Raw genomic sequence first — 15155 nt, 5'->3', positions numbered from 1 at the left:
TCTATGTGTTTTTGTATAGGAAATATAAGAGTTTCATGGCGAGTAGGTGAACTTTGACCCCTGCTAACCCCCCTTCAACATGCTCCAAAACTCACCAATTTGATAACTTTAAATCAAACATGCCTTATGATCAGACTGACCAAGTTTGAAGCCGATCAATCGAAATCCCTAGGAGGAGTTCGATCAAATACGAAGGCTGTAAACGTCAAAATCGAGGTCAAAAATGGACTTTCAATACAAAATGGCCGACTTCCTGTGATAGTTGGCTTATAACATTAAATGTAAGTTCTGAGTCTTTTGGTGAGCTCTACAAGTGTACCAAATTTCATGTCTCTACGATGAAGTACGTTCATACCATTGTGTCAACAGAAAATTGCTAGTTGCCACCGTTGAGCAATTTATTTTGCGATTTTTGTGACAACCTTAAAATTCAAAATTTTTAAATTTTCTAGTCGCGACCGCCAAGTTTGGTGAGTTTTTGAATATGATAAAGCCCCCAAAAAGGCTCCTCTTTAGGGGGGCAGAATCGTAATAATAAGAAGAAACAGTACAGATACAATAGGCCTTCGCAGCGCTTTGCTGCTCGGGCCTAATAAAAAAACAGAAGAACAACAGAGAGAACGGAGAAGTTAGATACCTGGAGGGGATGAAATATTATTTTAATTAAGCTTTAACTGGTTTTGTTATTTGAGCACCATTAGAGTAAACAATGCAACTTCTTCCATTTTTAACATTGGTCATCTGGGTTGTGTGATTAATTGGAGCATAGTGGTGGGGCTGTTCCACCACTGTGGTGCACTACGGTGCAGCGAACTGCACTTTTAACAGACATCTACTCCTCTGCTTAGACTAATAAGTAGAATAACACAACTTGATCCTGCATTCTCTTTTGGCATTCTCTGTGTATGTACTTGAGGTTTATTAAATGCGCCACAGAAGCCTGACCCACCATCAAGTAAATAATTTTGGCCCAATTCAGCCCGAATTTTAGGTGAATCATCCTAATTCACAGAAATAGGGGTTTTCAAAAAATATCTATGTATAGTTAATCTGTAGTTTCTGAAATAAATGGGCTTTTCATATTTTAATAATTTTTTAAAGGGGTTTGTCGTTCAAGCGTGCTGCAGTGTGATAAAATAAGGTAATTCTTTTTAATGTGTTATTTTTATCTGTAGTTGATTAATCAATATTAACACTGTAAAACCCCAACCTTAATATACAATACATACACGTATACAGTAACTGAGTATAATGAATATTTAATGGTTTACTCTTTGAATGTATGTATTGAAATCCACATGTGGATTTTCTGTCCTGATTTGACCCAATTTATCTGTAAAGAAACACACTTACTTTTTGGGAGACACAGAGTCCTCCTCCATGGGTGATTCATCATCTCCATCAAAGCCAAAGTGGTCCTTACTTTTTTTCTATTAAAAGACAGCAATATGAAGACACAAATATGGTTTTAAGCTGCCGCTGATTGACCACAGAATTTCAAACAACTAAATATTTTATTTACAAATATTTTTCTTGTTTGGAGTATTGTCATTTACTACATTTGAATGTTCCTACTGACCTTTTTGAGGATGATATCGATGTAACCAGCAATAAGCTGGGCAATCTGCTCTCCCTCAGTGGTTTGCACAGAGTAGTACCCATCCTGATAGTCTCCAAAGTCCTGTCAGCAGATCAAATGACAGCTTTGGATTAAAAGATGAGCACATGCAGTGTAGAACTCAAGTCCTGGACTTTGTATTGATTCTCTGTATGAATCAGTTATGCATGTTTTTGAACATGCATAACTCTTGCATAACATGTTATGCAGGGTTTTGAAAGACAGAAGAACAATGAATGAACTAAGACATTCATGCTCTCCAATCATTTTTAGTTGTTTTTTTTAAAGAGCTTTTTAAACACATTAAACTCAATCTCTTAAACATGTAGAGATGTCATTTCCAGTTCAGTGTCTTCCCGTTCAGACTTTCGCTGTCTCCCAGGGTGTTCACAGGATGCTTCGCAGCAGACCTGTCCCCTCTGCAGGCACAAGGATTGAGGATCCTCCCATAACTGAAAGACTGGCTCATTTTGCAGCACCATGGGACCAGGCGGTCTGAGACACCTAATAAGTGTTCAATCATGTGGGATGCCCAGGTGAACATGGAGAAAAGCAGTCTGATTCACTCATAGGAGACAATCTTCCTGGGCATTGCTATGAATTCCATCTCAATAACTGCTTGCCTCTTGCCCCGAGAGTAAATTGAGCATGCTCGGGAAATTCAGGCGCGGCGTGACGCTGCCTCTTGTGTGGTATGTTTGACTTTTGGGCATGCTCATAGCAGCATCCGGTGTAGTGCCCTTGGGGCTACTGTCATTGCAGCCCCTCCAGATGTGGTTGAATCTGGACCCCACTGGAATGCTCATTGTCTCAAAAGACTTCAGTGTCTTCAGTCTCTGTCCCAGTGGAAGATGAGGTTGTTTATGACAAAGAGGGTCCCAATAGGTTCCATCCCATGTCGACAAGAGGTTGTGCTTATGGATGCATCCACAGGCTGGGGTGTGACCTGGCAAGGTCTGATGGCACAGGGGACATGGGCCCCGCGGCAGAACAGGGAGCACATCAGTGTCCTGGAATTACGAGCTGTGTTTCTGGCTCTTCGGAGCTTTCTTCTGTGCTTGCAGGGTAAGTGTGTGCTGGTGAGGTCAGACAACACCATTGTGGTTTTTCACATCAACCACCAGTGGGGGACCAGGACAAGGAAAGTTGTGATTGACTCCATGGCTTCTGACACTGGCAGCCCTATACTTGGCCTGCCTCAAGGCAGCTTACATCCCAGGTTCACAGAACATGCTAGTGGATTTTCTGTCCCATCAGAGCTACACTGCTAATCCTAATCTACTGTTCTAACAACCTCCTGCGCTGTCATCTTATTTATGTGCTGAGAAATAATGAAAAATTGTTGACAGGAAAACTCACCAGAGTGAAGCTCTTGGGTGACGCAGCCCAGCGTTTGATGTTTGTCAGACTCCACTCCTGGATGACCTCCTTGGTCTTCTCGTCTACTCTCATTACGCTCTCCTTGGTGATTCCAAGCAGACGAGGCACCAGTTTGTTTTTGCCTTTCATTTTTTCCTGCAATGAATCAAGAAAAGCGGAATATTCTTACTGAAAGCAGACAAATCCCAATTGGCTTTTGAGCTCTGGACTCAGTAAATCTACTGGAAGCTGATTCATCACTACTCACACTTCCAGTAGTGAATAAATAACCTTTAATTATATTTATTACTGAAAGCTGTCATGAAATTATAACATATATTCTAGTTTCCAGATTTGAAACAGTAAAACTTGAAAATCTTAAACTGGTGAACACCAGGCAAGGGTTTATTATCCACACTGAGAAATTATGTAAAATAAATAAATAAAATAAAAAGGGGCAGATGAGAGAAAGTGATCTCTAAGAATAAATTAGAGATAAGCTTTTACTTATTTTAAAGAAAGTAAAAACAATGGAAACAGAAGATGGTAAAAGTGAAGGGAAAAAATTACAGTTGTCCTTTCTTTCCTTACTGAAAACACACAAAATAGTAAACAGGGTAGAATTTAAAGGGGATGTCCTGTCTCTTTACCCTGACTGGATCTTCTGAAGGAAGCAAAAAACAGATATTCAGCTCCCCTTTAAAGTCCCACTTACTTTAAAAGGACTAACTCAGGCAGGACTCACACAGATGTGATTTGGTAACATTTGAGATGAGTTTGGAACTGACCATCAACAAGTCACAAGGTCAATCGGATGATTTTACTGCCCTGCTGCTACAAACAGTTTGATATTTTTAAAACTGCCACTAAAAGCATCCAGCCTACAATTGAATTAAGAAGCACAAGACATCAGTACATTGGAAGCACATTAGAAGTAGAGTGTTACAGCCTGTAGAAGCATCCATAATTTTTGTGTAGATTTAGGCAGCAGAAGAAAAACAAAACAGTGATTTTTCACTTACCTTAACAAGAAAGAACGAGACGCCGTAGGTTTGCAGAGACCTGGCCAGCTTCACATAGCTGACTTTGGCCTCAATCTCCGTCATGTTCTGACAGTTTTTATGTGCCTGCAGACGCAGGAAGAACAGAAGTCCATTAATTAGCTCACCGCTGCATAAAGGAGACCTCTACATTTAGTTTAATGACTCATGCAGCATGTTTTCCATTTCAGTTGTCGGGGATACATCTTGAAAGATAAGATATTATTTAACCTGTATGAGTCTTTTTTAATCAAAACAGTTAAACTTCTAAACCTCCACAGATTCTCTTACCTGGAAGATTTTTTTCTCCCCTTTATTTTTAATGTATTCCTTAGGCAGGAACTCCTTTAAACTGAGAAGAAACAGTTCAACCACGTCAAACAAGCAGCATGACTTTATCAGGATTTCAAAGAACCATCAAAACATCAAAATGATGGAACCAAAAGAAAGACAACTCAATAAAATATGAGGCCAGTGCTTACTCTAAGAATCCAGGCTTGTGTTTGGACTCATTGTGATCACCAAACTGAATCTGGCACTGATAGCCTGCAAACTCACAGGCCTTGTCAAATGAAACTGGATGTGATCCATTCAGGATGTCATCACGAGCCTTTTCCACCACACGCAGACAAACACACACACACAGAGTAGAAATTCAGGATCAATCCGAAGAGCAACAGCAATCATCATTGATAAAAACAAACATTAGACTAACCCTGATGCATGAGCAGCAAATAGTGCCAACCCCATCAAGCTGAATAATAAATAAATAAAAGCAAAGATTGTATGTTCTCAATTACCTGTACATAAAGCAGATTAAGCTGGACAGGGTCTCTGGAGTCCACATTCTGGTCTGAGTAGAAAAACTTTCTTCTCAAAAGCAACATCTCTGTCTCTTCCACACCCTGCTCCCTCAGTGTCCTCCCATGGTCCAACCAGTTCACTAACAAAATAATCATTTATGTTAGACAATAAATAACATCCAGAAATCAATAAGTAGATGTAGATCACAGGGTTCTGAATTTGTTTCTTACAAAATCCCACACCTTTCGGATATTTTGTCCTGAAATTTTTACAGCATTTTGGACATTTAAATGCAGAGTTTTAACTTTATGCTTAAACAGTAGGTTAAACCAATAATGAAAGGCATTTAGCAAGCAAGCCCAAAATGGAAATGTTGACATTTTGATTAAAATATATTGGAAAAAAATACTACATCATATGATTTTGCAAATTAAAGAAAAAAATATGTAAAACTCATAGGATAAAGTATTCAAAGCATTTAAGACTTACTAGAATTTTGGTTTTTGTAAATTAGAGAAGGTAAAAACTCTGAAAAAAAATCTAAAATATTTTCATTCTCATGGGCTGCTCTACCAACAACAACCGGCTGTTGCCGGTTCGATTCCCGGCCCAGGGTCTTTCTGCACGGAGTTTGCATGTTCTCCTTGTGCATGCGTGGTTCTCTCCAGGTACTCCGGCTTCCTCCCACAGTCCAAAAACATGACTGTCAGATTAACTGGTCTCTCTAAATTCTCCCTAGGTGTGAGTGTGTGTGTGTGTGTGTGTGTGCATGGTTGTGTGTCCTGTCTGTTTCTGTGTTGCCCTGCAACATACTGGCAACCTGTCCTGGATTTACCCCGCCTCTCGCCGGGAACGTTAGCTGGAGATAGGAACCAGCACCCTTCCAGATCCCACTAAGGGACAAGGGTGTACAGAAAATGGATGGATGGATGGATTTTCATTCTCTGTTTTCTTTTTTCTATACTTATCTAGATCCAGAACATTATAAAAGATAATGTCCAGTTCTGTACATTAACACACACAGGACATATCATGTTAAGTTCACAAAGACAACACGGATGTCAGGATTTTAGCCAAAGGTAGTTTTGATCAGAAAAAGCAAACAGCAGAGACACTTTAAGGAGGCTCTCATAATCCAAATGAATACATTTGACTTCATGCAACTAATATATAATTTTTCAACAGGACAAGTTTTTACTGCTCTAGCTGATATTTTACATGGAACTGGTAGGAATTATTATTCCTGCCTTAGAAATTCCAGAACGAGTCATAATCACATGTGAATGTGTTTATGAATATCAGCTGCAAGTGAGTTAATTAACTCATTGAAGATTTTGTCAGGACCTTTAGACTTTTTTAATGGTTTTATTGGCTCTAGTGGCCTTTATTTGCTAGTGAATTGACAGGAAAAGTAGGTAATGAGAGAAGGGGAGAGACATGTGGCAAAGAGTGCCAGGCCGGGAATCGAAACTGTGATATCTGCATTGAGGACTAAGGCCTCCATATGTGGGTTGTGCTTAACCCCTGCACCACCACAGCACCCCAACCTTTAGAATTCTTAAGGCCCTTTTGACAGATGTCCTTTTTGTATAGGATTGTGAGCCCACTGTGAATCTTACACTCATCGTCTGTGTGGAGTTTCTGCTTCAACTTCTCCATCTTCTTGTCATCTCTTAGGAGAGTCTTGTCTCTTTTCAGTGTTCCTGTGGTTTCTTCTTTCTTTTCCTCACCAATATCTCGCACCAGTGAGTACTCATCATAATTTGTTATACCTGGTAGACAAACACAGCTTTGAGTTAATTTCAGTTTTGTTTTTAACTTATGGTCGGTATGCCTGCAGACAAGACAGAAAGTATTGTAAACAAGATGAGGGTTCCTCAGATAAAAACATGAAATTGTAAAAGAACTGACCTATTCTAGCACAGATGGTCATGAGCATGTCACTGACGATCTTGGAGTCATCTATCATGACAGTCTTTACTGTGCCATCTAACATGCGGATTTTCAGAGGCCTCTGCTTCTTCTTGTATTCCAAGGTGTCCTACCAGAGAAAGGAGTGGTTGATAGTTGGTAAAAAAAATCAGCTACACAGAAAAACTCCATCTGAGCCCCTCTCAGCAGGAAATTCAATAAAATGAAAAAATTATTGAGCCATAATAAGCCACACCAGAAATGTCTTGCCACCCCTATTAAGTGTTCAGTGCCACTCACCCCATTCCTTAACATATAGTAATCCAGCGCCTTTCCAGCCTCCAGCCAGATACCTTTTTTTGGGTCTTCGTCAGACAGAAACAGCCCGTAGTCATTGGCTACAGAAAGAAAGAAACGGTAAAACTGATGTAGCTGCAGATTGAAATATCAAGCTACTATGAAGATAATGTGCTTGTGCTACAAGTATATTACAGCAGTGTGTCAACTGAATGCTCTGCCTTCCACTTCTATGTACAAGTTCTAAATCAGCTTAATAGCAAAACAGAGAGATTGTAGCTTGAATATAATAGAGCAGTTTTTCTCAGTATGGGTCCTCAGGTCCCCTGCCCTGCACGTTTTAGATGTGTCTGCTCCAGAACACCTGGTTCAAGTGGTTCAAGCACTGTGTCTTCTGCAAGTCATCAAGTGCTGCTGAATCCTGTTAATCATCCACTTATTCAATTTAGGAGTTATGTAGAAGGGAGAAACCTAAAACATGCAGGGTAGCAGTCCCTGAAGACCAGGAATGAGAAATACTGATAGAGCTTTGTCATTGAAAAATTAAGAGAAATGTTTTTTTTCTCTAATCTCTCCAAAGTTTTGCTGAAACATCCCTTATTAGTTGCAGACATTCTGAAGCTATTTTGACGTCTTAATGAGAATTTGATAATGTTGATAATGACATACTGGGCATGCGTTCAATAGTATTCTGTTAGTACTGTGTGCTAGCTGTTAGCTGCCTCTTTGAGGATATAACTGTACTTCATGTTTTACATATAATTATTTGGCTTTGTTTTGCAATTTTTGTCTTGGGGGAGAAAAATAATCCAAATGCATTCAGCTACATTCTTGACATTCGCTTTAGCTAACTCCTTAATTATGTCAAGGCTTTATTTACTTTATTCATATTGTTTTCGCATTAATATTTTAACATGCATGGACAGTATAATTAAACTACACTCCATATTGTAGGTAGTTGATATGGATGTAGAGGGTGTAAATACATTAATAACACCACTGTGATGCATTCTGCAGGATGGTCGTCTTCATTCTCCTGTTCTGGGTCAGACTCTGGCTCCAACTTGTAAGGTTGGATGGATAAGTCTTATGTTGTTGACATCTTTAACAAACTTTGGAATAAAATGTTTCTCTGCCAGTAAATAATCATATTGTCGCCATCAATCTACCAAAATGGCTGAACAGGGAGGAGTGGAACACTCTGTGACCTGGAGGGGGGCAGGGCTTGAAATGTCTCATTCACTTTATTATTATTTTTTTTATTTTTTTTTACCCCTCCAGGGGGTCTTTCGTGGGCTCTAGTGTCCCTTTTATGAAAGTAGGCTGACAGGAATGGGGAAGGAGAGAAGGGAAGACATGCGGCAAATGTCGTCGGGTCCGGGAGTCGAACCCGCGACGGCCGCGTCGAGGACTCAAGGCCTCCAAATATGGGTCGCGCCAACTCCTACGCCACCACGGCACGCCCGTCTCATTCACTTTTTAAAAAACCTCAGGCAAACGAGTTGCTCTAAAATGCCTCAGAACAGAGGAAACCAGGGATCTGAGGAGCAACAATATCCCAGGAATTCAGATCAAACCATTGTTCTAAACTTAATGATACGGAAATTCAAAGGTGTAGAATCATAATCAGAAACATTTTCAATGTTCTGCAAGCCATTGTAGGTTTTTAATGTGTTCATATCAGAACACAAAACCTTTACCGTTGAATAAACTGTGAAAAATAAAATTAAGTTAAATAGAAAGTCTTGACTTCAGGGTAAGACTACAGTCTTACCAACACAGCTGATTTCTGTCCCTTAGTTTTATGAATAAGAAAAGCTGAGCAGCATTTGGTTGAGTAGTTAAAGCTGAAAATATAGAACTTTGTTTCAGTTCTATGTGTATTAGTGGCTTAAGCCAATGCTTTCTTTTGTGGCTTAAGCTAGTGCAAAGAAAATTCAAGAAATTTATGAAATAAACAGTTTAATACGTGATGTTCTTTAAATTCCACAGACTTGCTCAAGATTCTCTAAAATAATGTTGTCATCTCAATGCAGCAGTAAAATTAGACGCAGCTCACTGCATGCAGAACACCATCTAACAAGAGACTGTTGTGATTTGCTCCGGTTTTATGATGAACTCTAAATCCCAGCTGAAACCACACAAAGGAATCATTTGCTCAATTACAAAATTATTTATTCATGTCATTACAGCAATCTTCAAAGCTTGTGGTGAGAATCTTATCCACAATGATAAATGCATGCAATCCAAAATAGAGACACCAATTACTGGAAGAAAAACAAGTCAACATTTGGACACCAAAGATAAATGAAAGACAAAAGTTATTTTAAATGGCCTGGAGATGAGCTCAGAGTGTTCAACAAGACAAAACAATGTCAATCCAAACTTAGCTCCAACAGTCATTCAGAAGTTGGAGTACCAAAGGACACATGTCAGACAGGGTTGAAATGAAAAGAGATTACATTTATCTGACAGGAAGCAACATTTATTACTGCTTAGGGTTTAAGGAACAGAGTTTAATGGAGCTTTGTCTTTGTCAGACTGTTAACAACGTTAAAAAAAACAACCTTTGATTGTTCTCTTCCTTCTCCATTTGCTGAGCTATATTAAGAAGTTCCAACTTGAAGGGCTTTGTGCAAGACATTTGCAAAATTGGACTGTGTAATTTACTGGCCAGTAGAGACAAGCTTTTCCCATGGGTATTATGTACCTCACCCACAACCTAATGTAAAATAGCTTACATGCTGGAGAAAGTTGTGCAGGGAGCTAATGTTGAAATAGCTTGTGTAACAGAACATAACACAGCATCATGGAATTCAGATGATGTAGACTACAATCAAAATGCAGAACTGTTTTCTTCTGAATGTAGAGAGGCAAACAGTGTTTATTAAACATTTTTACTGATCTTACTCTGAATTTTCACAAGGAAAATAAGCAGGTCCAGAAGAAACTCCAAAACATTAATTCTTTAACTAGCTAGAGCAAGAAACAAACATTAATTTTCATTCCCTCTTAATCAAGGATCCAAAAGGAAGAAGTCTAGAGAGAGGAGAGAGATCCACAGAAACCCCGAGTTCTCCCAATTCTCGAAACTACCCCCACTCTTTCACCAGCTTCTTATTTAACTCTTCCAGAGGAAAACAATAAGTTGTTTTTAATTAATTAATTCACAGGATAGTTTTTTTTCCCTCAAAGTAAAGATTAATAATAATAAATAATAATAGGTTACATTTATAATGCCCTTTATATCTTTAAATCTCAAAGGGCAGGAAACGGGAACAAAACAAGGAATTGCAATGGATAAAATATTTAAATAAATGGATACATAAACAAAATAAATTAAAACCAATATCTAAAAAAAAGAAATGTCTTCATTTTTAAAACAATCGGTGGACTGTGGTGCCCTCAGAGTGTCAGGTACGGCATTCTATATGTAACATAGTTAAAATGGTTCAGGTTAAATCCTGCTAAAATGCACCATCTGCTGGTAAAACTGGGTATTGCATTCACCCTAGAAAGAGCGGGGTATTATGGGTAATCCTCAGAGCCATGAGGATCACTGTCGAGGTAACGTGTCTCTGCGATGTGATAAAGAAATATTATTTATAAAATATGTTTATGGTTTTCGTTTTTGCATATTATTGAAATATGTCAATCCATGTTATGTTAGCTTTGCTATTATATTGTTTTTGTTGCGTTATAGAAATGTTTAGTTCGTAAGAAAGTGTGGCGGGAATTTCCCACACGTTAACATTATGGCTCCTCCTTGCAGGAGTTTCTTTCATGCCAGAGACTGACTTTACCTCGGTGCCTATGTGTGAAATGCAGGTATGTTTTACTAAACCTCTGTAGCATATGGCTAATATCAGGCAGTTTTATATTAATAGTTTTATATAGATATGGTTAATGTTTTTGCATTGTTCCAAGATGCAAGTTCGTATAAGCTAAAATATAAAAATGGCATCTAGTAAATTAAATGTCAGCATTTTATTTTATTTTTCAGAGCATTTTAATTAATTGTGTTACTTTCTTTAAAAAGGACACTCACTGGTAGTTCCGTTGATGTAAACCAAATCCACTATACGATCACTGTAATTTTCAATTATTTTATTTTGGTTACTGTATTAAGGGTAATCCTCAGAGCCATGAGGATCACTGTCGAGGAGTTTCTTTCATGCCAGAGACTGACTTTACCTCGGTGCCTATGTGTGAAATGCAGGTATGAAATAAAGAAAACAACTGATGCCAGATTGAGCTCCTAGTCGTTCATTTCTGCACCAAGAAGCCACCAGATCCACGTAGGCCACATATAGACGTGGAGTGACAGTAAAGAAACCTGATTGAAATAGAGGTTATTGAGTTTTAGGTTGCTTTCTGTAGCACTTTGGTTATGAAAGGCAGATTAGAGATGGGTCTGTAATTTGAAAGGATTTCTGGATGAATAGTGGGTTTTTTGATGAGTGTAATTATAGACTACATGCACAGTAGAAAGACACAGCAAGCAGAATTCAGTAGGTGATGCACCGTTGCCATACTGCTTATTGTGGATGATGGCTTCCTCTCATTTTTGGGCATACATTCTCCCCTAGAATCATTCTCCCTCCAGACTCTTTGCCTCTCCCTGTCAGTCATTACTACATGTAATGAATAATTCTTCTCAAGGTTGAGTTTAGTTCACATGTGTCACAGAATATTTCACAATGAAAAAGATCACAGATTTTCCAGAGTCAAACTAAAATAATCCAGTTCATTAAAACAGACAATTCCTCCAAATCGTTCAGATATATGACCAATAATAAGCCCCTCTTTAAGCATCCAGTTCATCCCAGAAAAACCACTCAAACTCACCTGTGTGCATCGGCGGGTGGGGTGTGTGCGCATGTGTGTGGGGAAAGAGAAATGTTACTCACGCTGGCCAAGCTGTGCCTCAGGAACTCTTTCCCTGATGATGCGGCAGGCATCATAGACCATTGTGGAGGGTTCAAACTGCATCGTTTTGACCACATTCCCCACACCAATTTTTAATGACAAGGCAACCATGATTGCAGCTCCGCTCTGCCACCGACTCCACACCTGTAAAAGGGACAAAAGTCAGCCAGGAAAGTCATTTTGCAATCAAAAATGGCAGATTTAATCAAAGTTATCCAGAGAATCAACACTGCCAATGAATCTGAAGATGAACCTGTCGAGATGTTGCTTAATAAATTTGACAAACTTTGGGCCCAACCAGACCCAACCGTTGATCTCTAACCAGTTTTACTCTGGTGTGTCAACATGAAGCAACACACCTAGTAAAACTTTGAGTTTCCAGGTTGAAATAATAAATGAGATTAAAAAAAAAACCTTAACATGCAAGTACCACAAATGGTGACTCAGTGTACTCTTGGAAAATAATTTTCACTTTCAGCAGATCATATTTATTAAATATTACTTATTTAATTACTTATTATACATTGCTGCACATATAAGGGGGTGGCTCCTTTTGAGTTACTGATATGCCCAGGCACCTAGGATGCTTGGAATTCCTGCCTCCTACATATTTTTACCTTTTAAATCACTTTCTTTCTCTCCTCACATTATTATTAGTCATCATAACTCAAAACTAGTGGAAACCCAGATGGATTTCCACTATCTGTGGGACACAATATGAATTGCTCTTCTGATCTTGTTTAACAATCCCATAATCCTGTGCTGCATCACTGCCACTGTCGCATGACTGAACAAATATCACATAGCCAACCTCCCTGCTGTCCTGATTTACATTATAAAATGGAAACAAGATAGAAGTAAACATCAGTCAACATTGGTTCAGTTTTACTTATCAGACCGATACGGATATGTTAAAAAATTATTAACTTTGGCCAATACTGATGCTGATGTATTGTGCATCTTTGGAATGAATTGAGGGGAGATTAATTCCCCTCTCATTCCAACATCATATCCTGACCTCACTAATGGTCTACCGGGATAATGGTCAGAAACACCAAGGAGTTTTTTTCAACAAGACAGTGGGAAACCAAATTCTGCTGGCATGGATGAGGAAGACAAGAACCTAGCATTGGGCGGGTATCCCTGTCCTGATCGGTACCTGAAGGAGAATCCTTTAGTATTCAAAACCCAAATAACAAGTCAGTTTTACTCTTCTTTTGTTCCTGTCACTGTACGTACAGTGAGGTAAAAGAAAAAACATAAACCAGAAAGTTTATCTCTTGATATCCTCAATGCCACAACATGGTAAAGTGTTGTTAAGAGCCATGAAAACATTACAAAGAGGTACAGGATCTGTTGTGCCATCTTTTTAATATTGTGTTTTGTGGATCTGAGATGAACTAATTGTATATTACCACGTAAAAAAGTTCAAACGAGATCAAACACTTCATGTTGATACTGTCTGCAATAAAATAAATTACAGATTTTTTTTTCTGTTAATTTCTGTTTTACTCGTTACTTGCATATTCAAAGTTCAGAGCGCTGAAATAAATACCTGAAGATAACCAGTGTGTTACAGACTGTCCAGTCAAAGTTGGGGGTTGAACACGTCCTAAAAGAAAAACAGAAACCATGTTGTAATTAGTTTCAACAGGTACAAATGCAAGTGTGACATACATAAAGCTTCAATTGAAAATAGCTTTCTCACAAACTAGCGGTAAAAGTAACATTGCTTAAATCTACTTTGCTAACATATGTAGTTTTAGATATTTGCTTACATATATCTACAGTGGCAGATTCTGGTATGGGCGACATGGGCAGCCGCCAGTTCAGCATCTTGTGGGGGTGACATGAGACACCCTTCCCCCCTCCTTCATTTACAAAAGCATGGTTCTACTGTGCATCAGTGACACTCACATGCTCTGACCCACTGCCACGCCATTGCAGGTGCACAGCCACACAGGTGAACACACATTCCCGACAGCAGAGTCAGTGCACAGAAAAACAGTGGCAAAAACTTACAAAGCAGGCAAGGATATCAGCTTTTTTTAAATCTGCTTAATTTCATTTCGATGGCAGCAGCTTGTTTTCCTGCATGTCGCAGCAGGAGTAATTCTCCTACTCTTGGTACACATGGTGAAAGTACAATGCAAGTGTAGCTTCAGAGCATTAAGCACTGAAGATAGCTTCAGTGCTTAATGCTTTGTAGGTATTACCAGAGATACAGACATGGTAAAAATACAGTTATGCTCATCAGTACAGACATGTAGCTCTCACCTACATGTGAGAGCTACATGTAGGTAGTTCTCACATGTAGAGCTACCTCTACACGTTTTTACTTCTTTTAAAACTGTAGATTATTTGATTCACAGAGGGAGTTCTATTTTTTTCTGTCTGGTGCTTACATCCCACCACAGCTTTAACAGTTCACACCTCTATGGTGAACTTCCAAAATACTGACAGCTTATTACCTAACCCACCACAGATAAAACCACACTAAAAAACTGCAACACTGTTTCAAAAGAAGCACATCACTGTGGATCACTTGGTTCTTCTCTTTCTCACAACCTGAGACAGTCCTCACACATGGACACAATTCAGAGCAAGGCCCAGCAAAGATCAAACTTCCTACAGCAATTCAAGTAGTACCCAACCTTCCTTTGCAACTGGAAGGTTCATCTTCTACAGTCTCATTACTCATTGCTTAGTTACTTAGTCTGTTATGTTAATGTCCATGACTGTGTGGTTTGTCTCATCCACAAAACAGGACAGGACCAAACTGCACTGATCAATCATCTCCATCCAGCCTGTCTCTCTGATGAACACAATGAGCACCCTATAGGTGGAGTGGTTAGATCCTCCACTGTCAAACTAAATATACATATTTGAAGTACCACAAAAAATATTGGGTGTATATACACATTGTTCTTATATTTAACCTCCTCCAATGTTTACAGGGTTTCCCCCAGTGTATTAGATGCCTGGCGGGCCACTAGGCTTTACTTGCCCCAAGCTATCAGTCAAGTTTAAAAGCCACTGTGTTTGCTCTGCTTCCAAAGCTCAATGTGAACTGAAAATATAGATGCGTGTTTAAAGGTGTGCATTGAGCATGCTGTGAGAATGATATATCTTTGTGAACAAAGCATTATGTGTGCCATGTGAGTTTACATCTCAACACGCTGACTGTGTCTGCACTG

General features: G+C 39.0%; 1 protein-coding gene across 1 annotated transcript in view; it reads right to left on the bottom strand.

Annotated features, from left to right (window-relative positions):
* The window catches only part of tln1 (talin 1), an 85102-nt gene that overhangs the window by 52387 nt on the left and 17560 nt on the right, over positions 1–15155 (bottom strand). Inside the window, exons 2-13 of the mRNA XM_028024680.1 lie at positions 13514–13570; positions 11940–12102; positions 7033–7130; positions 6733–6862; positions 6441–6593; positions 4818–4960; positions 4500–4627; positions 4309–4369; positions 4000–4104; positions 2978–3133; positions 1580–1681; positions 1354–1430 (exon numbers count right to left, since the gene is read on the bottom strand). Coding sequence (XP_027880481.1) covers positions 1354–1430; positions 1580–1681; positions 2978–3133; positions 4000–4104; positions 4309–4369; positions 4500–4627; positions 4818–4960; positions 6441–6593; positions 6733–6862; positions 7033–7130; positions 11940–12069 — 1283 coding nt within the window. The 5' untranslated portion in view covers positions 12070–12102; positions 13514–13570. The remainder of the gene's footprint in view (positions 1–1353; positions 1431–1579; positions 1682–2977; positions 3134–3999; positions 4105–4308; positions 4370–4499; positions 4628–4817; positions 4961–6440; positions 6594–6732; positions 6863–7032; positions 7131–11939; positions 12103–13513; positions 13571–15155) is intronic.

The sequence above is a fragment of the Xiphophorus couchianus genome, chromosome 8, assembly GCF_001444195.1.
Source record: "Xiphophorus couchianus chromosome 8, X_couchianus-1.0, whole genome shotgun sequence".
NCBI classification, from domain to species: domain Eukaryota; kingdom Metazoa; phylum Chordata; class Actinopteri; order Cyprinodontiformes; family Poeciliidae; genus Xiphophorus; species Xiphophorus couchianus.
This window is presented reverse-complemented; position numbering and strand designations above follow the sequence as displayed.